The sequence below is a fragment of the Formica exsecta genome, unplaced genomic scaffold (assembly GCF_003651465.1).
Source record: "Formica exsecta isolate Colony F162 unplaced genomic scaffold, ASM365146v1 scaffold362, whole genome shotgun sequence".
Classification (NCBI taxonomy): Eukaryota; Metazoa; Arthropoda; class Insecta; order Hymenoptera; family Formicidae; genus Formica; species Formica exsecta.
The window spans coordinates 1068586-1092280 of record NW_021850867.1 but is presented as its reverse complement, the minus strand read 5'-3'; the positions used below and the strand labels follow the sequence as shown (position 1 = coordinate 1092280).

Sequence of the window (23695 nt, the reverse complement as noted above, 5' to 3'; positions counted from 1 at the left end):
AAAGAGAGAGACAGTGGGAGGGAAGAGGGAAGAAAAAGGAGATAGATAGAGAAAGAAAGAAAGATCGGCGAGCGGCAAAGGATCGGCGCTCTTTGGCAGCGACGCGACGCTGCGATATTGGCGACGCGAACGATTCTGCGCGGCATCGCACAATTAATGTAATCGGCAGGTGATTTCACGTCGCTGATTAAGCGCCATGTCCCGCGATGGACCAATCAGCTGCTTGGTAAATCGCCGTGAGACCTCGAGAATCTGTCCCCCACAGACGAATGACAACAAAAGAGACTGATAGAAGTCGCGCGCGCGAGAGAGAGCCCGAGTTTTTTCGCACGCGAGTGTGTGTATCCCGCGCAGCCGAGGCCGAGGGGTATATCCGCCGCCGCGGCTGCTTTTTTTCCGTTCCCCGTAGCGCGCCGCGAGTAACGTCGCTTCGCTGGTGGTGAAAGTGTCGAGGAATATGAAGAGGAGAAATGTCGAGTGCGGTAAGCTTCGGAGGCCCTTGAAACGCAACAAGCTCACCGAGGGAATCTACGGAAGGTAAATCCTCTCTATCTCTCTTTCTCGCTCTCGCCGCCATATGCGTGTTAACATCTACGTCGAGAGGAATGGCTGTTTCTTCTCGATGTAGAGAAAAATAACCAAAAATCTGCGACGCGATGATCGCGGGACCGGACACTCGGCCCGCGATCCGCCACGCCGAGAGTCAATCGCGCCAACGGCGTAATCAGCCTCGTCTCGCATGACATTTACCTCCGAGTCACAAACATCCTTTGTATAATACGCTCCTGTTTTTCTATCAATTCCCTTTCCTCTCTCTCTCTCTCTCTCTCTCTCCATCTATTTTTCTCATGGTGTCGTTTCTTTACTTCATCTTCGTTCCAACCGCGTGACAACCTAGCTCTACTAACACCAATCTCCGCCCTCGACATTCTCTTCAACGTTCCTCTTCAGGACGAAACGAGGTCCTCTTTTCCATCGCTAGGCTCTGTCCTCCTCTCTCTCTCTCTCTCTCTCTCTCTCTCTCTCTCTCTCTCTCTCTCTCTCTCTCTCTCTCTCCGACTCTTAATCCTAAATACGTTTCTCTATCTTACATATGCGTGTGTACGCAGCGTTCATGTGCTGCGTGTATGACTTACAGACAAGCAGCTAATGTCACAATAACAAAATGAAGCAGACGCGATAGTCGATTGACTTTCCAGCGCATTCTCTTTTTTTTTTCTCATGTCTTTCAAAAAGAGCACAAGCTCTTATAGTATTATGTAAGTCTCCTGTGTTTTCGATAACATCATCTATACGTCTTGTCATCCACAATCTGATGTACTTATATATACAGTAAACAAAAGGAAAACCGAGAAATAACTATTTGGTTGATGGCATATTAAATACCATCATATATATAAGAAAAAAAGTAAACAAAAGCAAGGAAAGACATTTACATGTAGATTCTATAATAGAGATGTATAAAATTGTAATTATAAACTTTAATCCAACAAGTAGCAAATCACATTTGCAAACTATTTGTATAAAATATATGATTATATCTGTTTCAGTACCTTGCTTTATCTAAAGTTTCTTCTACTATGGGCCATGGTGATTTTGGCAGACTTTATTTTGGAATTCCGTTTTGAATTCTTGTGGCCATTCTGGCTACTCCTCCGAAGCGTTTACGATTCCTTTAAATATCAAGGCTTGGTAGGTACCAGTGTTATACAATAATAAACAATCGCGCAACATTATGTAGTTATGTAAATTATGTTTCTTTCTTTGTGTGTGTTTCAGGCCTTCTCTGTATTTTTTATTTGTATTGCACTTACGTCAGACATGATTTGCTTCTTTTTCATCCCTGTGCATTGGCTGTTTTTTGCCGCTAGCACTTATGTTTGGGTGCAATATGTTTGGCACACAGGTATGTAAGAAACAAGATAAAATGAGTATGATATATATTTCTAGCTATATTGATACAATCTGTAGTATACTTGAAAAATAGAAAATAGAGTAGATATTCTATAACTTATAATGGATATATAAGAGAATATAAATATATAATATAATATATAATTAAATCTTGATATTGTACAGATAAAGGTGTGTGCCTACCAACTGTGATGCTGTGGCTACTATTTCTATATATAGAGGCAGCAGTGCGGTTACGTGACTTACGTCATATGCCATTTCATCTAGACCTCTGTCGGCCGTTTGCAGCACATTGGTATTATTTCTTTTGTTTTTGCATTAATCTATGATTAAATCTAATACTTTATTAATGCAGGTTACTTTATATATGTCTATTAAAATAGTCTACTGACAATCCACATTTATATCAAATACATTTTTCTATAATGTGTATTTTCAGCATTGGCTATCCTGTAGTTACATTGGGCTTTGGTTTTAAGAGCTATGTAGGCTACAGAATGAGGCAGGTTAGTCTTTAATAATTTTACATGATTTATTACATTTTTAAAAATATAGGAGTAACTTTGCAATGTGCACTAATGCATGATTTATTATATATAGAATATCTTGATTTATTTTTTTGTGATCCACAGAGAAAACAGAAAGATGTGGCAAAGGAGAATGAGTTCTACCTACAATTACTGCAGCAAGCACTGCCTCTAGAGCAACAAGCTATGTCGATGCAGCAGATCCAACCACAAGTGCAGTCACAAACGCAACATGTCACTACGTCATTGGAACAACACATTAAAACTCAAACACACAAATTGAGTCCACAATATAATCCAAGCCCTGAAAAAAGCAGAGGTAGCTTGTATTTATTATCAATAAATATTTTCATGTCTATATATATTTTTTTTTCTCTTTGAATAAATAGGCATGTTTTATCACAATCAGCACATTTTAAATATGGTTGTATTTATTCTTTCAGAGGGCAGTAACAGTTCTATAGAAACAAACGTACAAAATGGTGGAGTACACAATAGTAGCCAAATCACATCACAAGCACAGAGCGCTACTACCAAAGGTACTCATAGAAAATCCTTAGATAAGAGTGAAAAGCAGGAAGAGCAGCATAATAAACATAATGTATCAAATAATTCACCATCAGACAAAAATGATAAAAGATTTATACATAGTAACGGAAATACAGTATCACACAGTGACATACAGCTTATCGAGAGGGTGGGGTATGTTGAATTTTATATTAAAGAGTGTATTTCTCTTTTTAACTTCACACTTTAATTCTACACTTCAGATTCTTATTGACAATTTTTTAAAACAGATCTGTAAATGATTTTGACGTAAATGAAGTAGAAAAAGACAAGTCTATCAAGGGTTGCGGAAACACTACAATAAAATCGCAATCAAACGGTTCGGTAACGGGAAAATGGAATAATGTGAAGGAAAGCCGAGATTCATCGTCGACCACCAATGTCCAACGCGAACGTAAGACTCGACAGGTTAAAAATACAGGTGACATCACGGCAGAACAACAGAAACAACAAGACGATTATTATCAAAGGTACATCATAAAAGAGAAATCTCTTTCTTATAGATACAGTTATCATAAGATGCTACAGAAATATTCTGCTAATATAATTCTACATGTTTTCACAATGGCACAGATCGAAACTAATGACATATCTGGTATTTCTTGCTCTGTATTTAGATATCGAATCTTGAATCACTTTGTATACTCTTAGCGTAGACTTCCCGTCAATTTCTTTAGCATAATTTGTCATTGAAATAGGTTACTGGTGTGTCGCAGGCTCGAGACGGATATAAAACGCTTGAAATCAGACTTGCAGTCAAGTCGGCAGTTGGAACAAGAATTACGATCGCAAGTCAATACCTTGCTTAACGGAGAGCGGCAGGCTAAGGGCGACATTCAACAACTCCAACATGATAACGATCAACTACAAAGCAAGTAAGTGTATTTAACGAGCGAGAGTTAGTTTTGTAACTTGTGGTTATATGTAACATTTGTAAAGAATCTATCCAGTTAGTATCTATAATTTTATATTTTGCGTTTTGAATTTTGAGATAGTATATGTGAACTATGCAATACTCACAAATTTATTAGTGATTCTTTCGTCTTTTTCATTTTCAGTTATTTTATTAAACATTGATGCAGTGTCATTTAAAAAAATATATATTTGATTTAGATACACAGTATATACACAAGGAAAATGTTTCGTGTATATATACAAATTTATAGAAGTTACTAAAATCTATAAATTTCTTCTTTAAACAATTTAATCAAATTTTTTAATTTTTTAAATTACAATTTATAACATTTATTATATAATTAGTCATGTTTATTTTATGTTATCTTAATTTTGGACCAAAATTTAATAATTACCTTTCTATATCCATGTTGGTATCCAGACAAAGATTACCATTTGGTAAATATGCAGAAAATTAATTTCTTTAGTCAACCCGCGTTTTTAATTAAAAGTATGAAGACTACATAAAAGGTATATAAAACTGTAGTTTGTATATTTTACAATGGTTCAATAATTAAATTTGGTCTGCAACACACATATACAATAAATCTTTAAATATGTCATATTAGAGAGTTATTATGTTATGTCACAACATTTTTATACTTATAAATCTGTTTGTAAAACAAACAATATACACGATACTTATTTTATATAGTCAAATATATGTAAAACTAAATATTGTGATTTGAATTAAAATACAATATATGTATTCCTGTTTTGACTTGTGAGTAAAATTGGACAGTCTAAAACATAAATTTTTACATTATAGATTGCATGGTTTAGTGACGGCGCGTCAATTGGATAAACAGACGATGTCATCATTGGAAAAGCGAATTGCAGAGGAGAGGAAACAACGCACTGCGTGTGAAGCGTCCTTGATCTCCGAACGGAGGGCACGGCGAGCTGCCGAGGAGGCACGCTCCGCAATTCCACCGCCACCACCTCCGCTTATTAGGCAAGAATGCACTGACGCGTGTAAAAATCGAAGATCACAAATAGAACAGGATCTTAAAAATCTGCGTCGTGAACTCAAATCGAAAGAGGAAAGGTAAGAACAAAAATATTGCATAGACTTCAATTATATGTGTATGTGTGTGTGTGCGTAAGAGTTACATTAATGTCAAATAATCTCAAAATTAACAACGCTCATTGATACATCAGGTGTAACGTATTGGAAAAAGACACAGCGCGTTGCAAAGAGAACCACAGAGAGTCCGAAATTTTACTCACTGCACTCAATGCGCTACAGGACAAAACCGCGCATTTGGAAAACAGCTTGAGCGCGGAGACACGTATAAAACTTGATCTTTTCTCGGCACTCGGTGAAGCCAAGCGGCAATTAGAAATTCGAGAAAGTAAGTAATAATAATGTTATTCATTATATTTCGTGTATGTGTATATACCTTTTTAACATTTTCATGATTGAAAAATGTGTTATAACATATTGAAGAAAAGTGTGGTGCATTATTGTATTGCAAATTCTGTGTTATTACTGGCATCTTATATGTATCTCATACTATTCTTCATTGAATCAGGCTTAATCAGATCTCACGAGAAAGAAATCGAGATGTTGAAAACAAAAATAGCGCAAGATTTAGCTGTGATGCCACAAGACACGTTTGGTCCAGCGCCAACCTGTGCGACGTCCAAGCTACGTTTAAATAGTGAAGTGAGAGTAGCAGGAACAAAAATACGTTCAAACGAAAGTCCTTGTCCGGGGTGTACCGTGTCGAATTTGGATCCGAATGCGACAGCGTACACGCCTAAAAGCTCCCTCGTAGCGTCGACCGAAGCTTAAAAACTGCGATTGTTCTCTCTCATCAAAACCCGATAGTAGGATGTATGAATTACAAAAGGATGTTTCAAGTTTCTCCGTGGAAATATTAACCAGTTTAGTTCCTGCAAGTATATGGCAAAAATACGAATTTACCAATATCACATCTTTCCTATATACTCATCTTCTTAAGGAGATAATATTTTTATCATATACAGATTCTTTCAATGTGTAAAAGAAACCTGAAAGTCTTCCATGAGAAACTTTATGAAACACATTTTGTATCGTGTCTTGTCCTTTCAGAGATAAAAATGAAACCGTTGACATTACTTATGATCATACGACGCGACACATTGGTTTCTAGAATGTCAGGGAAATCCAGTGACAGTCTTAATTTGTAACATTTATTATTTTTTTATGTGCTGCGAGTTGATTTTACAGATATATAATAATAATTTGTACCAGTGAACGATAAAAGTGTTTCGGCCCATATATAAATATCAATAACACACAATGCCTAATACTTTTAAAAATTAATATATTAACTAGGGCTATAAATATACGGATAATTTAATATTCGAAATATCTGATATTATTATTCGATTATACTCCGGATATTTGTATTATCGGATAATCTAAATATCTGTGAATTATTAAAATCTTAAGATCTGAAGATTTAAATCTACGAATTTGCAAATTTGGATTTGAACTATTTGAATTATAAAACGATAGATGGAATGTTAATTTTTTTTGTCATAATAACAATAATATAATATAATAATAAAATTTATGGAAATTATATTCAACTTTTATATATTTATTATATAAATAAAACTGCAAAATAATGCAAAAAAAGATAACAAAATATTGTTTCTATTTTAATTACATTTATATAATGTCAATCAAGTTTGATTTTGTTAGTCTTCTGTCTACTTTTATCTGATAGATAGCTCAAATTAATAAATATGCAGATTCAGATATAGATTTGATCTTTTGAAATATTAAAATCTGATTTATCCAGATAGTTCGAATATCGAAATTTGAGTAATCAGATAATTCTGTGAACCAATTATCTGGATGTCCAAATAGCAGCATATCCGAATTGTATTTAGTCCTAATACTGACCGTTAGTTTATATGTAAGTAAAACATGTTTTATATCCTACACACAAAGGATATTTTACACAGAAAGTCTATTTTGCTAAATGCATTTGTCATGTACGATTAAAATGATGATACATGTTTCTTATGATACACAAGATACATTTCATAATTATCTGTTTATGTATTCTGATGTCTACGTGTTAAAATACTAATTGATCTTTAACATTGGAAAATGATACACATACACGCACACAAATATCTTACTAATGAAATCACGATAAAAAAAATATTAATATCTGTGTTATGATCTTCTCGCAGCATATGTCTAAACATATGATGACTTGTCAAAGATGTATTCTTCTTCAAGTCGTATAATTGAAGCTAGTCCATCATATTATATATACAAACTCTATTTAAATATCATTGGCGTGTGGAGCCATTTTACGTTATGCGATTATCATGCGGAAATAAGCCATTGACAACAATAGAGGGAAATATGAGCGTTATAACATTCAAGAAGGATCAAAGTAAATGTCACGACGCTAAAATTGTTTTAGATAATCATATGCCTGTACGATGATACTCTCACACACACCCATACACATGCGCGTATTTTTCTGTGCTTTTAAATTCTAATATATTTTTAGTTAAATAATTCTCTTTTATGTATTGGCTTTCAAACGGTATGAAGTAGCCATTACATTTTTCGCGAGAGTAAAAATGTATAGATTACAATATGTGATAAAAACTTGATCTAATTGAAAAATTTTGGCATACAATGATCATACTAGTATATGAGATTATGTAATGCCATACTATGTTAAAAAAAAAGCGGAAAAGAATTTAAATATGAGATAATAATTTTATTATAATTACAAAAGTAGAGAGCAAAGTTATCTTCGTTTGATTGCTTTATTTAAAGAAGAATATTTAATTCTCTATTTAGCGACACCGAATTGTTGAAATTTATTGTGACTAGATGTAAAGTTTTTTTTTTTCTTCTCTTCTTTTACGACGTCCATTAATATAATTTAATATGATTTAAGAATAGAAAAGTTTTGTTTTTTCTTTTTTTTCTTTTAATTGTTCTTTACACATATATGTATATGTATAAAAAATATGTTAAATGGCTTTGACAAATTATGGCACCATTGAAGGCATGTGGTACATAATATTTAAATGATCTGTCTACTTAAAAAAATATAACAATTTACATATGGCGTATATTAAAGTGCACATTTTTTTAAATATTCGCGCAAATTGTGTGCGTCTATTCATCTATTGGTTTATTAATTACGCTGTAAGGAGGTGCTGTATGTTATAATTTTGATTTGTATACAGATTTTTTTTTTTATATACTTTCATCTTAAAAATTGATAAAAAGTTGTTATATAATTTTAATTTAATTGGCTTATAAAGTGTTTGGAAGAATTGTTGAGGAGAATGCGATGCGTGTGGCATTACGAAAAATTAATATCAATAACGATCAAAGATAAAATCGATTGAATAATTAATCGATGTTAACAAAATCTGCTGTTTTTTATTTTACCCGCAAGAAAGCCAGTACCTGCTTCATTACATTGGAAATGTTGTGTAACACTTGTTAACTATTACGAGATCATTCTCTCTCTTCCATAATTGTATATATAAAGCATTGTCATGACAATTTACTTATGGACATTAGTAGTGGATCGTGACCAACTAGTCAAGCGAAGAAGGAAGTTCTACAAGCACAAATATTTATTAGAAGATATCCAATATTCAAAGCTTTTGTCTTCTATGGAAAGAGAGGATACAGAATCCTTTCATTTCATTCAAATTTAGTATTTGGACTCTCATTGGATAATGAATTTTATGAGTCCACGTTTCCCAGATGATCCACATAAAAAACGTTGTAAAGGCTTTCCTGCACAATGTGTATTATTAAATTTTGAATTTTAATCTTTAAAAGACCAGTGCTAAATTTATTCTAAGAAAGTTATGTGAAGAAGTTTTCTAAGTTGCATACGTTAATAATAATAACAATAATAATATATATATATATATATATATACAACATCTCTCTCACGTGATGCCCTCGCGTCGCGATCGAATTCTCAACGATGACGATCGTATTATAAATACTGCATAATTAACATAAATAACATTTCTTTTTACCTCGTCATTCCACCTGAATTAGTTTTAATCTTTTTTCTGTTATATTGTTAGTATAATTAGTATTGTTAGTATAATTTATATTTACAATATATAATACTTATGTTATATAACTGTCATTGATACACGTAATATTGCGACTGTATGATCGATGCAATTGTATAATATTCTTTGAGTGACCGCATGCGTATAAATTTTATTTGATATAATTTTTTTTCAGACATATCGTGAAATATATATATATATATATTGTATATATATATATTATGTATTCATATACTCTCTTCGATACACGAGATATTTAAAAAAAACTCCAATGGTTGCTAGTTTGTGAAAAACAAAGGAAACCGTGTGTATGCATTTCTATTTCCAAATTGTTGTCCCAGTGTTAAGGATATTACACTTACCTTTGATCTTGCGAATAAATCGATGATAAGTTTCGATTTAGATTTGTGTTTTCATACATTTGTTTGTACACAAATAATGTAGCGAAGACGATACAGTGAAATGTGTAAATATTTGTCGGAAAAAGAAACTTTGATACCGCCTTTGGTAACGCATGGGTGTGATTGTTAAGATTGTTAGGGCACTTGCGTGGCATAATCTTTTTTGCTATACAAGGTCACTTTAAGTTATAACTACGATATTTGCCAATTTCAATTTGACACAAGGTTCAGATATGAAATTAGATACTACAGATAAGCTTGTCAGCAAAAAAAGATCAAGGAAATAATGATCAAGGAAACTATTAATTGTCAAAAAAAGTATCAATTGTGAATTTATGTACCTGATCAGGATGTGTAGTAATTCTTTTTTCTTTTTTTGGCTGTTTTACTTATCTTGGATTCAATCCCACTAGAAGGCTGGCTTAATAAGCAATTAATATTATTAATTAACGAGATAATAATAAATCGTGCACATTGAGTTATTGTGATATGCATACATATACACAGCCACAAAGAAAAAAAAATGCGCGTGCATATAAAACACACGTACACACATGCATATATATCACGTGTAAATATACATTCGCTTTTTACATATTTATTTGTGTATATTCGTACATTGCGTGCACGCCGGATCACACGTGCAGTTATCTACGTGTATATACATGCATATATGTATAATTATTTTAGTTATTATACAATGATGTTCTCTTACCATAATAAATTAATAATGAGATAATTAATCGATCGCCGTAGGTAAGTTTCCTATTTCCAAACGCATTATTTTACTTCGCACGATAAGAGGAAGATGTGCATAATGTACAAGTACTTAATTTTTTTATCTTAGATTTCATTCAGCGTTTTTTTCGAATGTGTGGGAGAGAGAGAAAGAGAGAAAAAAATAAGGTGTGCACAAGTTCAGGTACTCTTGTAATACCTGCTTCCTGAATAATTTGTAAGTTCCCTGATATCTTATATAACTTATAATTTTTTAAGTCGGCGAGGACAATAAAAAGTTTTTCCGTTTTATACCAAATTTCGGCGTCGAGTCTAATCGCAATTCTAATTAAAAAAATATCGCGGATGTTTTTTTACACATTAGTTATTGTAAAGTTTTATGCGCTTCCGAAAACATTTAACTGCGTACTTATTTTGTTATTATTTATAGCATTAAGTAATCGCCGAGCGAGACGAATGTAGCATAATTAAGTTGCAACAACAACACGGCTATTGATCTCATTATATACCGTACACACGCAAATGCCCTTATTGAAATATTAAAAAAAAAAACCGACATGTGGAATGACTCGTTGAGAAAATTTTTAATGTATTGTAATGCGCTTTTTGCGGATAAATCAGATCAAACGAATGTGTCACATACATCGACATACAATCTTGATTGACGTCTAAACGAAGAACCACACGTGCCGCGTTTCAACGCGCGCTCCATATATCATATACCACATACCTGAGCGTCTGTTTAATGAAAATAAGAAAATGATAAAAAAATCTGGATAAAAAAATTCTTTTACCATCGATTGTGTAAGAGTCTCGTAAAACATGTAACACAACATATACGCTCCACTATCATACATGCGTTTCTATCGTTAATTCGTATAACTTAAGCTTGTGTGAGAATCCTGTTCGAACTGTGGCACTTTTCATTCCGGTGCTATACAACAATCTCATCTATTTATAATGATTCTTCTTTCGCATATTTCCTGTCTATCAGTCGGTCATATAGAATATATTTGACTTTTGTTTTCATATTGAAATATACATGATTTATAAATTCTCTTCTTTCATCCTTTTAAGAGTATGAAATTTCCTATCGGATAAAAATTGAAATTTCCCTCCTTGCAATATTTTAAAAACGTGAATTTTGTAAAAGAAATGGTTCTTTCACACAATTTTGTAGATTATGGAAAAAAAACAATGTGAATTTTTTTATAGAATAATATTGCTATTATTCAATAGGCCCAAATGCAAGAAAGACTTAGATGCAAGTGACAAATTTTGAAAAAAGCCATGATTGATATAATGGTGTTTGATATTTTTATCAAATAGAAACTCTGAAACACTTATCTTGGAATAAAAATAGTATAAATATATAAATCGCGAAATCATTTGCTGGGAAGAAAAACATATTATATATTTGTACGACTTTTATTTCAAGATTTTCCACAAGATAAGCATTTCAGAGTTTCTATAATATATGTATTAAAAAATTATCTAATTATACGAAAGAACCGCAACTTTTTCAAAACATTATAAGAAATTAAAAAGGTTATCGATATTAATAGTGGATGACTTTTCATTGTATATTATGTATCACATCTCTATAGTGATATTTATTAAAATGAATATTATAAAAACCGATATATGTTGAACATAATTTATATATGAATAATTATTATGTTACAAACAAGCATTAAGATTTATCAAATTCCAATATTAATGCATTGTAATTTAATGGTATTACATTTTAGTTATCACATACTTCTTTTTACATACCTTTTGCTTCTTTTCTATGAAGATGATTACAAACTAGGAGGGAAATTTCCATGATTTATAAAAGGCGTTTATCTCGATGATGACACTGGTGACATAATCAGACATATTTTGGATAAATATTATTTCGTTTAGTGAAAACAAATAAATTTTTATAGAGAATTAGCTTGTGCAGAAATACAAGTTAAGAGTTAAGAATTCATAAAAGTCAATTTTCTGAATAATATTAATTCGATTGCCAGTTTCTTTTATAAACAAGACAAGATTCATTCAATGTAATAGGAATTATGAGCAATACAAAAATGTGCAAATATGTTAGCTGACAATATAATGTAGAGAACACACCAATATGAGAAACTTGATTTATTTAGTTTAATTAAAGTGTTATAATTAAAATTTTATCTATACATACTCTTATTAATCTTGAAAATGTTTATTTTATTTTGATCTAAGATATAAAAATAAATGGCAATTATGGTGAACCTAAAGAAGTCTATATTATATACAATACAATGATATAACGGAATTTTTAATAAAACTAATATATGTATACGTATTATATATGTACATGTACATACGTATACTATATATGAATATGTATACATATGCATGTATATATGTCATATACAATATATGGAAGCTTCTTTTTCTTTCCTCTCTCTCTCTCTCTCTCTTTTATTTCAAAAATACTTTACTACTCTCTACTAAATGTGTCAATGCATCATACACAGATATAAACTAATAAAAAGATTTAAAAGCTTCAAAAAAATGAGAAATTATAATTAATAAAGGATTTATTCTTTTTGCCCTTTTATCAAATTATTATATAATACTGTATACTACTTTATATATTTTATATACATTTCTCTTGTATGAATGAAACATTTATAATTTCATGAATGTATACACTAAACTTTTAATTTCTTCTGATTTTATTCTTAAGATTTTATATTTTACTTCAAATTCATAATATGAAAATAAGCACGATATCTTATTTATTTGTAGAAAATATATACATTAAAATTTTCAGAAAAATATAATTTTTATAAGTATTATGTGTATAATATAAAAAATATTTGTAAATTTTTAACCATTGATAACCATGATTTTGTTTTTTAAATGTTTTCTATTAATTTGAAGATCTAATGTAACATTTTTGTTTGTTTTTAATTAATAACATTGCATGTTTTGCATCGCCTTTCTTATTTTAAAATGGTAAATAAAATACATATTATATAATTTCTTATCAAATAATAGTCAAATAAAAAACTTAACTTACATTTTTTTCGATATATACGTATATATATATAAAGCAATCTCATTTACATTATTTACAGTCTAATGTCTCACATGTGGATTTTTCTAGAATTCCATGAGATTTAAATTTTTCATAGAGCGGGCTATCTTTAAATACTATATACGAAAGAACTGCTTTTGTATAATAGTCCGACATCAGTTCTAAATTGTTTATAACTGTTGACAAAAGATGCGCTTTTGCTACATATATTCCTAAATAAAGAAAAATAAGATTCTATAGTTATAAATACTTGCCACTTATTCTTAAATTATTTGACAAATACTTTCTTTTTATAATAAATTATCAGTTACTTTTATAGTTTTATTATATTGACTTACCTGGTGCTTCAAACATAAGGTTGCAGAAATGTACGTGTAGGTAATAATATGACGGTTGGTAATGGAAATATATTCTAAGCTGTGATGCAGGTATATTGAATTTTTTACTAATTGCCGATGTCCCAGCATCTCGTATATTTCTTAACAAAGGAAGATGAGAAGCGTTCAATTCTCTCAATGATCTTATTTTTTGAAATGGCAGAGCCAATAATTTTAGCGTATCTAGCTGTTTATCCCATTTGAAATCTGTCACCAATACAAAACCAGTGTTTTTGTCAGAGTCCTCGTAGATAATACTTTCTTGTTCGGCTTTGTGCTCCAGAATATTTGTTATCCACTGAAAGAAAAGCAATATGAAAAAAAAAATTGTGTAATGCTGATTTTCAAGTGTGAAATCATGCCAAGTAAGATTCAGTATTATATTTTAGATAAATTCTATATATACCTCTAAACTTAGACTTTTTGATTCTATATAAGGAAGAGTGACTTGTTGATAAAGTTCATACGTTTCATCTATTATGTATAATTCTTGTCTCTTATATTTCTCGATATGATTCTGTGTAGCAGGATATATCACGGTCGTGTGTATACCTTGAGAAACAGAGAAAATGCATTTGTTTGTAAACGAATATATAACCAATACAGTAATACATGAAAAATCTGTTGTAAAAAAAATGTACTGTTATACTCCTCGGTGGGAAAGCAATCGTAATTCCTGTAAATATCGTTGGTGAAAAGAGCGTTTTCCCGTCGAAGAAACCTTTCTCCAAAATCAACTTGTCATGAGGGAAAGTCTTCTGTTCGAGTAAGACGATCGCCGAGCCTTCGCGATCCTCGAACGTTCCTTCTATGCATATCGACTTCCGTACGCAATTGTTTTGCAGCACCTTCGTCACTTTGAAATTCGACAGGTTCAATTCTATTTCGCGTGCCGCATCATTCTCGCTCGTGTCTCTCCCGTCCGTATTCTCGATCGCGTCTTCATCGTTCAATTTTACCTTCTTCGCCGGTGGATTATCTCTGTCATTGACGTTTGTACATTTTTCTGCCATATCGCGTCACGTTATATAAACAACTAAGCTCAAAAATAATAAAAGGAACACTTGGCGCGCGTTAGAGACAGAGATGCAAAAGATTGCCCGGTAATAAAAAAAAAGAGTCACGTTGGAAAGCGTATCCTTTCTTCCTTATAGATTTCTGTCCCTTTTGAGATACTTGGCGATGCGCTCCGTTTGATGCTACAAAAATTTCGAAGCGTTTGATCGACCACGAAATTTCCGCTCCTTTCGTCCTGATTGGTCAAATGATTCGCGGCCATTTGTAGCATCAATCGCGCCCTCTAGCGGCAACAAAACGCAACGATAGGATAGCAAATGTCACCGGTACAGTTGACGTTTATAATATCAACGTATCAAGGAATACACGTATGTATACATGCCGGCGACACACACATTTTTGCGGCTGAAAATATTCAAAGCAAATACACGAATTCTGTCGTAATAATCTTGAATATTTTGCACAGTGCTTAGGTAACTGCGTAGTAAGAACTCCGAAAACTATCGAAAGTGGTAGGTTTCGACCAGGTGCCGTGACCTGTTGTGACCTTCGCTGCAGCGTGAAGGGCATACTTGTACTTTTATTGTTAGTACAACTGCGACGAGTGTTCAAAAAAGAAAATGTTGCAAGTCGATGACAGAAAGGTAAAGTGAAAATTTCAAGAATAAATCTTTTCACGCTTTATTACGTTAATAAATCTTTTCAGGCGCTTTACTATTATATGTTATTAAGAAATATTTTTTTAAGCTTTACTATGTAAATATATCTCTTTTCAGGCTTTACTATGTAAATAAATCTTCTCAGATTTTATTATGTTAATAAATCTTTTCAGATTGTACTATATATTATTAGTTTATTTTTTTTTTTTATATTCTTCTTTCGCATATTCTGTCATTTTCACTTCCACTCTTTCGAACATTTGATTTTTTTTCTTTTATTTCACTTGATAAAAGTTGATACGGCTAATAGAAGGCAAATGATGGCATATTCTATTGAAGACTTATTTATTTATTTGTATTTTTTTTCTTTTGAGCGATTGGTGAAATAATTTTCTTTACTGTTCGGTTATCAATATATATGTACGAATTTGTTGAGGTTAGGTGCATTTTAACTTTACGTTTATAACAGAATGACTGATATGCAGCTAAAGATATTTTTCTATAGACAACATTGTATTTAATCTCCAAAAACTTACTTTTCCAAAAAAGGTTTTTACTTGGTTCCAAAAAACGCATTTACTTGGGACGAGATATATATACCGTGTTTCTTGATATATATCTAATACATATATAAAATTTTAATAAATTATACATATTCCAGAGAAGCGCGTCAAATATGCTATTGTATACTTTTGTCCGAGATTCGATAAAAATGTTTATATTAGAGTTTATTTCAAATGCAATGGCAATTAAAAATGAAATTCAATTCTGATGTACATATATGTATAGCGTGGTTGAAAGTATCTTCTCATATTTATGCTGACATCTGACATATGTTGACTGATGCCCGATAACCCGATGCTCTTTTTTAGTATAAAAAAAAAGGTCATATGACCAAAAATGATCCAGGAAGCACATGTTGGTTTCCTAAACGTTTTCTAAATGTATATATCTAATGGTATAATACGTGGGACGAATTGATATATTTACTCTTAATCACATCAAATATATCTTTTGACGCTTAATAATAAAATGAACATTGTATATCAAATATGAAAGAATATTTGCACTTGTACACTCAACTTAATGAATAATTTATCATTTTTCTGAGCGTGTATTTACATTAAGCAAGCTGAATGACGTTAGGGAGGACAAAACACAGAAAAACTTACATAATTCATTTTTTTTTGTGAATTTAGTCAAAGTTAATGTATGTTAGCCTTATCGGGCGATATAAAACGCGTTGTATCAGCGATACTGATGTATTACTGGTTTAAGAAGAATTGTCGCTTCTAATAACTCTACGAACGTACAACGTAGATATATCTCTTTGTAATTCCCGCGAAATTTACTTGTGCGCTAAAGACATATTTGGAGTAATGCGCTTCGATTGAAGCGCGATCTTTCGAATTATCTCGCTTCAACGAAATCTCGCGCGGTACGATGTCGTCGCATTCGCCAAGCGTCGTCCCTCGGTTTCGGATAAGTAACGAGAAGATCGGATTCATGGAGTACCTGCTACAAGTAAGTTAGTTTGGGTATAATAGGAATATAAACTTCTTTTTTGAGTAGCACATGCGACATCGATTGCCCGAGAGATCTCTGTCGAAATATCCTTCAAAATCTATCGTAAACAAACGTGCGATTTCGCGCAAAAAATCGAATCGACATTGTATTCAATTCGCTTAATCTTCGAGAAATGATCGGTATCGATCGCGATCGCGTATATAATATTTTTTCATTGAGAAAAACTCGATTATTGTTGCCACGATACGAGATATAAATCTTCGTGCTGACACGTGTTTGCGATAACCACAAGTGTTTGTTATCAGTTTACCAAGAAAGAGAAGAGAAACGTTCAAGGAGAATTATGTCATTAGAGTTTCGCAGATGTCATTATCTGTATATAAAGCGACCCGTATAAAATGTAAACAGACGAAAGTCTTCTGGTCTTTATCATTCTTTTTTTTTTTGCGTAGAAATGACAATTAAGATAAGATTTTAATTCTAGCGAAATCGCACATGAACAGAGCAGCGAATGTTTGTATTTTGTAACATACTATAATTTTCGCGTTTATGTAGATATTTACTTTTATATGTATACACAAACATTTTCTGTACATAATGTTCATTTTTTTTTTCTTTTTTTTTTTTCTGTAATTTATGTATATGAGATAAGAATTATTTTTAAAATGCGCTTCTAATAGACGAATCCTTATATTCAATCTTCTTTAATTGCGTCTTATGCGAAAAATCTTGTTGAAAGATATTTTTAGTTATCCAGAATGGTGATGCTGCTAGAACTAAAAAGCTCGAACGCTTCTTTAACAAGAATTAATGATTTATTCAAGCTTTTCTGTTCTTTCTATTGTTACATAAGGTAATGATAGGCTAATCTGATTCAAGTGCGTCATACTGGGATGTAAGCATATGCTTATTCTCGGTGATCGAACGATTTATGGCACTCTTATCATCTAGTGCCATTTCAATTATTTTCTTCATGAGCGACGACTGTTCTCTAATTTATAAATTGTGTCCTTCTAAAGAAAACGCGAGAACTGCAATAGCAAGATTAGAATCAATTGAAGCCAGTAGGCCTATTCTCTAATTCTAACTTCGTAATGACAATGTCGTTATCGTTACATGTGTCGGTGCTCAACTAAAACGTATTGGAAACGAGTTGCGCAACGACGCGTAACGATAGCGAGTTTGTCGTTAAAAGTTACAGAATAGAGGTACAGAGATTAATAAGAGGAGGAGGGGAAGGGGGGAATATTTTATATTTTACGTCAGAATAGATCAGATATGTGAGATATACATTAGAAAATATATGAAATGTGTGAATCAAGATATACATATACAGGGTAGCCCATTTTAAATAACGCATTGATATTTCTCGAAAAGCAAGGCTTTCATTGAAAAATGTTTCGTACAAAAGTTTTATGATTTTGAAGGGAACATAAGATGGTGTTTATTGGTTTCACCTTGGATGAAGATCATGAAGTTATTTCAAGATCATCTTCATTTTTTTAAATGGAGCCATTCTAATTTGTTTATATAGATCGATTCCTCGCAATACCCGATTTACAATGTTATAAATTTGGATGGCTAAAAATTTAATAATTTACGAGATATTTTAAACTTTAATTTGGCATAAACTATGAAATATCGTAAACTATTAAATTTTTGGCCCTTTTATCCTTATAACTTTTTACGTCGAATATTGCGAGGAATCGATTTATATAACAAATTAGGATGGTTACATTAAAAAAAAAATGAAGTTGAGCTTAAAATAACCTCATGACCTTCATCCAAGATCAAATCAATGATACCATCGTATGTCTCCCCTCTTCGAAATTATAAAACTTTTGTATGAAACATTTTTCGTGATGATGGTCTTGGTTTTCAAAAAATGTTAAAATGGGCCACCCTGTATATATATATACTGACGGAAAATGAAATCCCAACACCAAAAAGTTATATTGGATGAATAAAAATTACACAGAATGTTTGTTTACAGAAGTATTTACTTTTATTAAAAAATGTAATAAAAGTAAATACTTATGTAAACAAACATTCTATGTAATTTTCATTCATCTAGCATAATTCCTTTTTGATGTTGGTATTTCATTTTCCGTCAGTGTATATATATATATACATATATATATGGTGGTCCATAAAAAAACTGATGAGAAGTCTTTTTCAGTGTGGTTTTTATTATCTTTTTCACTTAACGCAATTATATTTGACTTGTACAATGAGAGATATTTTATATTTATAACAAATAATCGTGAAAACGACGATTATTATCTCAAATTTAGTTATGTCACCGAGGAAGATTCTAAGCGGATCGAAATGTCTGACATTCTTCTGATTATTATTTTACAAAAAAAACATTTGTTATCATTAATATTTACATACTTATATTTTAGTTTGCAATTAATCTTCCCGAAAAAAAAATTTCCTGAGAAAGAATATCATAAATAGTTGAACTCTGAGAACTATGATTCGAAACGAAAAATTAACATTTTTATGATATGAACTCATTCCTCTCGAAATTATCTTATCATGACCCATAAAGGTTAACAGAAGCCAACATTATCCAAGTATCAGTTATTGTTTCGTCATCGAGAGTCTCTATGCAAAAGGACGAGAAGATTGATTTGTTAATACACGCCCAATCGTTAAAAAATGTCTATTATCTGTAATAACGGATATTTGTTTTTTATTGCGAACAATTAGATTTTAATTTATAGAATGTTTTAATATAAATTATCGTGAAATAAAACGAAAGAATATTATCTCGGTATTAAAAGTTGAGGTTTTAAATAAAAGATTATATTATACATTTCATCATTATCGTCTCATCCATAATTAAAAATAAATTTATCATATCTAAGCATATTATCAGTGGACTTCTACTTGAGTCAAGGTGACGAAATGCCGCCACGCTGTTTGTTTTTTATCGAAAATAGAGCAAAATTTCTAAAGATTAAACATTAAACTCGGATTTTTGTTCAAGTGAAATAAACAGGATCGTGATTATGATTTAATCTATTATTCACTCAAAGATATCCACTTGTGCTTAGCCGTGATATACATAATAATCAAAGGATGCCGCGGAGATGTCCGATATTAAACATTAATCATCGTTGGATATTCCTTTAGCCGAGAAAAATGAATATGTCGAGAAATATTTATTTTGCTAACCCCAGAATGAAATAACGTTTTATCGCAACTAATTTATTCGTAACTGCATTGTAATGCTAATTGTCACTTTTTAGACTTGCATTATATTCGTCCTCGTAGTATATACATGCGACTCATGTCGGCATTAATTTTTTTGTCGAAACGTGCTCTTACCTAACAGTACATTTCTGTCATTCCTCTTTCGAGATTTCTCGAACGTGTACGACGCGATCGCTCTCGATAATTTTCGGACAAACGACGACTTGTTGCGCGTCAAAGACAAAGAAAGGAGGAAGGATAGATCTCTTTGAGCTCTCTCATTTATATATATTATAACGTCTAATTTATTACAACGCACGCAGCAGATTTTGCATTTCTATACGGGAATTTTACTCCAACGATCTCGGAGGAGATTTTAACGAATTTTTAAAGGACGACTACAGTCACCGATATAGACGCCAATCATCTTATATACGATTTATTTTTCTTTTTTTTTGTAACTATTTTTTTTACGGCTGCTGTGTTTTTTAAAAGTCAATATGCGTGCGCTTTTGCATTCGTTCGACGATCGATTTACTGGAACAGAGGGAGAGGATTTCATAAGGAGAATAGGTAAAAAAATCTTGGTCTACTTTCGTTCATTCCGTAGGTTCGCGGTCACCAACGCAACTCTTCAGATACGCAGGCGTTTCGCGAGCGTACGAAGAGAGATGCACGGATCGAGCTGCAACGCGAACTCGAGAAGCTGCAGACGACCGCCCGCGAGGACAAGAAGGAGATAATGGGCCGGCAATTCGCCGGATTCAAGCATCTATTCGAGCGATTCCTACAGGAGGAGGGCCCGTCCTTAGAATGGGATCACATTCAAAAACTGCCCGAAGATGCGGTAAGAATCACGTAAAAAAATCATTTTAGAAAAGTATCTAGCTTTTCTTTTCTTCTCAAAGAAATTTAAATAGTATTCTATTAGTCGGTTTTAATTAATAAATTCTATTGTTAATTTTAGTGAATTAAAAACGAAACTATTAAGGATTGTAAGACAAGAAAGGAAAAGCTTATTTATATCATATTATTGAAAGATACCATCTTAAATTATCTTCTAAGAAATTTTAAAAACGCATTATTTGTTTTTCTAAACCTATTTTAATTAATAATTTTTTATTGACAATTAATAAAATAAACTGAATCGAAATGGTGTGTTTTTACAGGTCAAAAATTATAACTCTTTACCAACACCGGAAAATAACGAGGTAAAGGCGTTACTGGATAAATTGGTTGTGGTTAAATTAAACGGCGGTCTCGGAACGAGCATGGGATGCCACGGACCGAAATCCGTCATCGCTGTGCGAAATGGACTGACCTTTTTGGATCTCACCGTTCAACAAATTGAGGTATTTTAATACTAAATTATCGCTGTCTATTTGTAATGTAGTAACGTATATATATGTGCGATCACGTTACGCGTTCATTATCTCTCTCTTTTTCTCTTTATCATAGTTATATAATTATAATAATTAATAATCTCCATTAACAGCACCTGAATAAAACGTACAACGCCAACGTGCCACTTATATTGATGAATTCGTTTAACACGGATGACGATACGCAACGCATAATTAGGAAATACAAGGGAATCGATATAGATATTTATACTTTTAATCAAAGTTGTTATCCGCGTATAAATAGGGATTCTCTACTTCCGATAGCTAAGCATAGTCAAGTCGAAGAGGATATAGAATCGTAAGATGATTTTTATGTAAAGACATTATTAATATCATTTAACTGTATCACGCGTTAAATAATGTATAATCTGTCAACAGTTGGTATCCGCCTGGTCACGGAGATTTTTATGAGAGTTTTCAGAATTCTGGTTTACTTAAAAAGTTTATCCGAGAAGTATGAGATTTTGTTTTTTTAGTGCTCATTAATAACAATGATAATCCACTGAAGAAAATCTTTTTCAGGGCCGTGAATATTGTTTTATCTCGAATATAGATAATCTCGGTGCCACGGTGGATATTAAAATCTTGAAATCGTTGTTAAGTGAAGTACCAGAATCCAGTCTTGAATTTGTTATGGAAGTAACCGATAAGACACGAGCGGATGTCAAAGTACGTTAAAATTATTCGGATTTTCATTAGAATTATTCGGAATTCTTTGGAAATAGTGATAATTGTAATTGTATATTTTATTTTATATATATATGTATATAGGGTGGTACGCTTATAAAATATGAGGACAAACTTCGTCTTCTTGAAATAGCTCAAGTTCCTAAGGATCATATTGATGATTTCAAATCTGTCAAAACATTTAAATATTTCAATACCAATAATCTTTGGATTAAACTCAGTGGTATGTATTTTTTGGTTTAATACTGATAATAAATGTTAGAGCTGTAATTAACGAGCGCTATTTCTTTAGCCATTGAGAGAGTACTTGAAAAAAACGTGCTGAATATGGAGATAATAGTAAACAACAAAACTTTCGCAAATGGTCTAAATATAATACAACTTGAAACAGCTGTGGGAGCAGCTATGAAAACATTTGAAGGAAGTATTGGTAAGTTTGAAAACGATACTGTAAACCACAAATTATCTTTCTATAATTTATTTAGAAACTACCATTTTTAAATATTGACCTCATTAGCAAACAATCCATGTTTAGTTAAAACTGTGTATTTAATATTATAGGTATTAATGTGCCACGCAGTAGATTCCTGCCAGTGAAAAAGACCTCTGATCTGATGCTTGTTATGAGCAATCTGTATATTTTACGTAACGGATCTCTCGTAATGAGTCCTCAAAGGATGTTTCCCACAACGCCTCTCATCAAGTTGGGGGACAATCATTTTTCAAAAGTCAGTATAAACTTAATTCCTATTTTACTCTTTATTAATTTATGAATTTTTAAATTTTATTATAATGATGGATCTTACTGTTAATTAATTTTTTTTTTTAACCTACAGGTAAAAGAATTTTTGACTAGATTCCCGACAATACCGGATCTCCTTGAATTGGATCACTTGACAGTGTCGGGTGATGTTACCTTTGGAAAAGGGGTGACGCTGAAAGGCACGGTTATTATAATTGCCAATCATGGAGAACGTATAGATCTACCTTCTGGAACAGTTTTAGAAAATAAGATTGTATCGGGTAATCTACGCATATTAGATCACTAAATTGCAACAGAAAACGTAATATCTTGTTATCTTGCAGAATTTATATATAAATATTTGAGAGAATAGTATTTCTGTATGTTTTCAGCCATCATGTATCTTAAATTAACTAGTCAAGCAATTTAATTGTATATATATATACCTATAATGTATTTTAGAAAAAAAATCGAAGATATATTTCTCTATTATAAAATTATTTTACTGAAAATATATTGTACATAAGAACTTAATGCAACTCTCTATAAAATATCAAGTAAATTATATATAGAATATATACTATGTTATGTAAGTGATTGAAGTTTATATGGTATATTATATTAAAATAAATGCATACTCTTTCAATTTTAATAATTTATTGGTGGAAAAGAGAGCCTCTTTAGGTTTAACATTTGATGTACTAAATAAATACGTCAGCACAAATAATTTAAAAAGTAAAAGCTATGTACAATAGCTTTTACTTTTTAAATCATCTATGATGACATTTACTAAAATTTAAAAAATTAAAATATGTAGATACATGTATTATATATA

The 23695-nt window shown here is 31.7% G+C and overlaps 3 protein-coding genes across 8 annotated transcripts; 2 read left to right on the top strand and 1 right to left on the bottom strand.

Annotated features, from left to right (window-relative positions):
• The first annotated feature begins 59 nt into the window (after positions 1-59).
• Positions 60-8368, top strand: LOC115238903 (macoilin-1). 5 transcript variants are annotated; one of them, XM_029813065.1, is made up of 12 exons: positions 60-537; positions 1551-1692; positions 1780-1906; positions 2080-2209; positions 2354-2420; positions 2547-2763; positions 2885-3143; positions 3239-3478; positions 3725-3883; positions 4732-5010; positions 5124-5317; positions 5498-8368. In XM_029813065.1, the coding sequence occupies exons 1-12, from the start codon at positions 458-460 to the stop codon at positions 5758-5760; spliced, it is 2157 nt and encodes a 718-aa protein (XP_029668925.1). In that variant the 5' UTR covers positions 60-457; the 3' UTR covers positions 5761-8368. The 5 variants fall into 5 exon arrangements, with proteins under 5 accessions (XP_029668925.1, XP_029668923.1, XP_029668926.1 ...); XM_029813063.1 differs by having other exon boundaries at positions 3707-3883; XM_029813066.1 differs by having other exon boundaries at positions 61-537; positions 2547-2760.
• A 4564-nt stretch (positions 8369-12932) lies between these two features.
• On the bottom strand, positions 12933-14920 carry LOC115238894 (m7GpppX diphosphatase). The gene is given in 5 exon segments (XM_029813049.1): positions 12933-13459; positions 13586-13922; positions 14031-14176; positions 14266-14319; positions 14322-14920. Coding segments are annotated over 5 exon segments (1035 nt in total). The 5' UTR covers positions 14638-14920; the 3' UTR covers positions 12933-13277.
• Positions 14921-15063: 143 nt separating this feature from the next.
• Positions 15064-23493, top strand: LOC115238893 (UTP--glucose-1-phosphate uridylyltransferase). Of its 2 annotated transcripts, none has more exons than XM_029813047.1 (10): positions 15064-15285; positions 20639-20875; positions 21198-21380; positions 21524-21729; positions 21810-21885; positions 21954-22100; positions 22203-22341; positions 22411-22548; positions 22680-22846; positions 22955-23321. In XM_029813047.1, exons 1-10 carry the CDS (start codon positions 15262-15264, stop codon positions 23165-23167), a joined length of 1530 nt encoding a protein of 509 aa, XP_029668907.1. In that variant the 5' UTR covers positions 15064-15261; the 3' UTR covers positions 23168-23321. The 2 variants fall into 2 exon arrangements, with proteins under 2 accessions (XP_029668907.1, XP_029668906.1); XM_029813046.1 differs by lacking the exon at positions 15064-15285 and adding an exon at positions 16668-16824 and having other exon boundaries at positions 22955-23493.
• The last annotated feature ends 202 nt before the right edge of the window (positions 23494-23695 follow it).

Bases quoted from the DNA above. Each gene is read 5' to 3' on its own strand.
- LOC115238903 (XM_029813063.1), top strand. From the start codon at position 458: ATGAAGAGGAGAAATGTCGAGTGCGGTAAGCTTCGGAGGCCCTTGAAA. The intron at 1,907-2,079 runs GTATGTAAGAAA...GATATTGTACAG, and splicing joins GCAATATGTTTGGCACACAG to ATAAAGGTGTGTGCCTACCA. The intron at 3,479-3,706 runs GTACATCATAAA...TCATTGAAATAG, and splicing joins CAAGACGATTATTATCAAAG to GTTACTGGTGTGTCGCAGGC.
- LOC115238893 (XM_029813046.1), top strand. From the start codon at position 16,744: ATGTCGTCGCATTCGCCAAGCGTCGTCCCTCGGTTTCGGATAAGTAAC. The intron at 21,381-21,523 runs GTATTTTAATAC...CTCCATTAACAG, and splicing joins TCACCGTTCAACAAATTGAG to CACCTGAATAAAACGTACAA. The intron at 22,549-22,679 runs GTAAGTTTGAAA...TTAATATTATAG, and splicing joins AACATTTGAAGGAAGTATTG to GTATTAATGTGCCACGCAGT.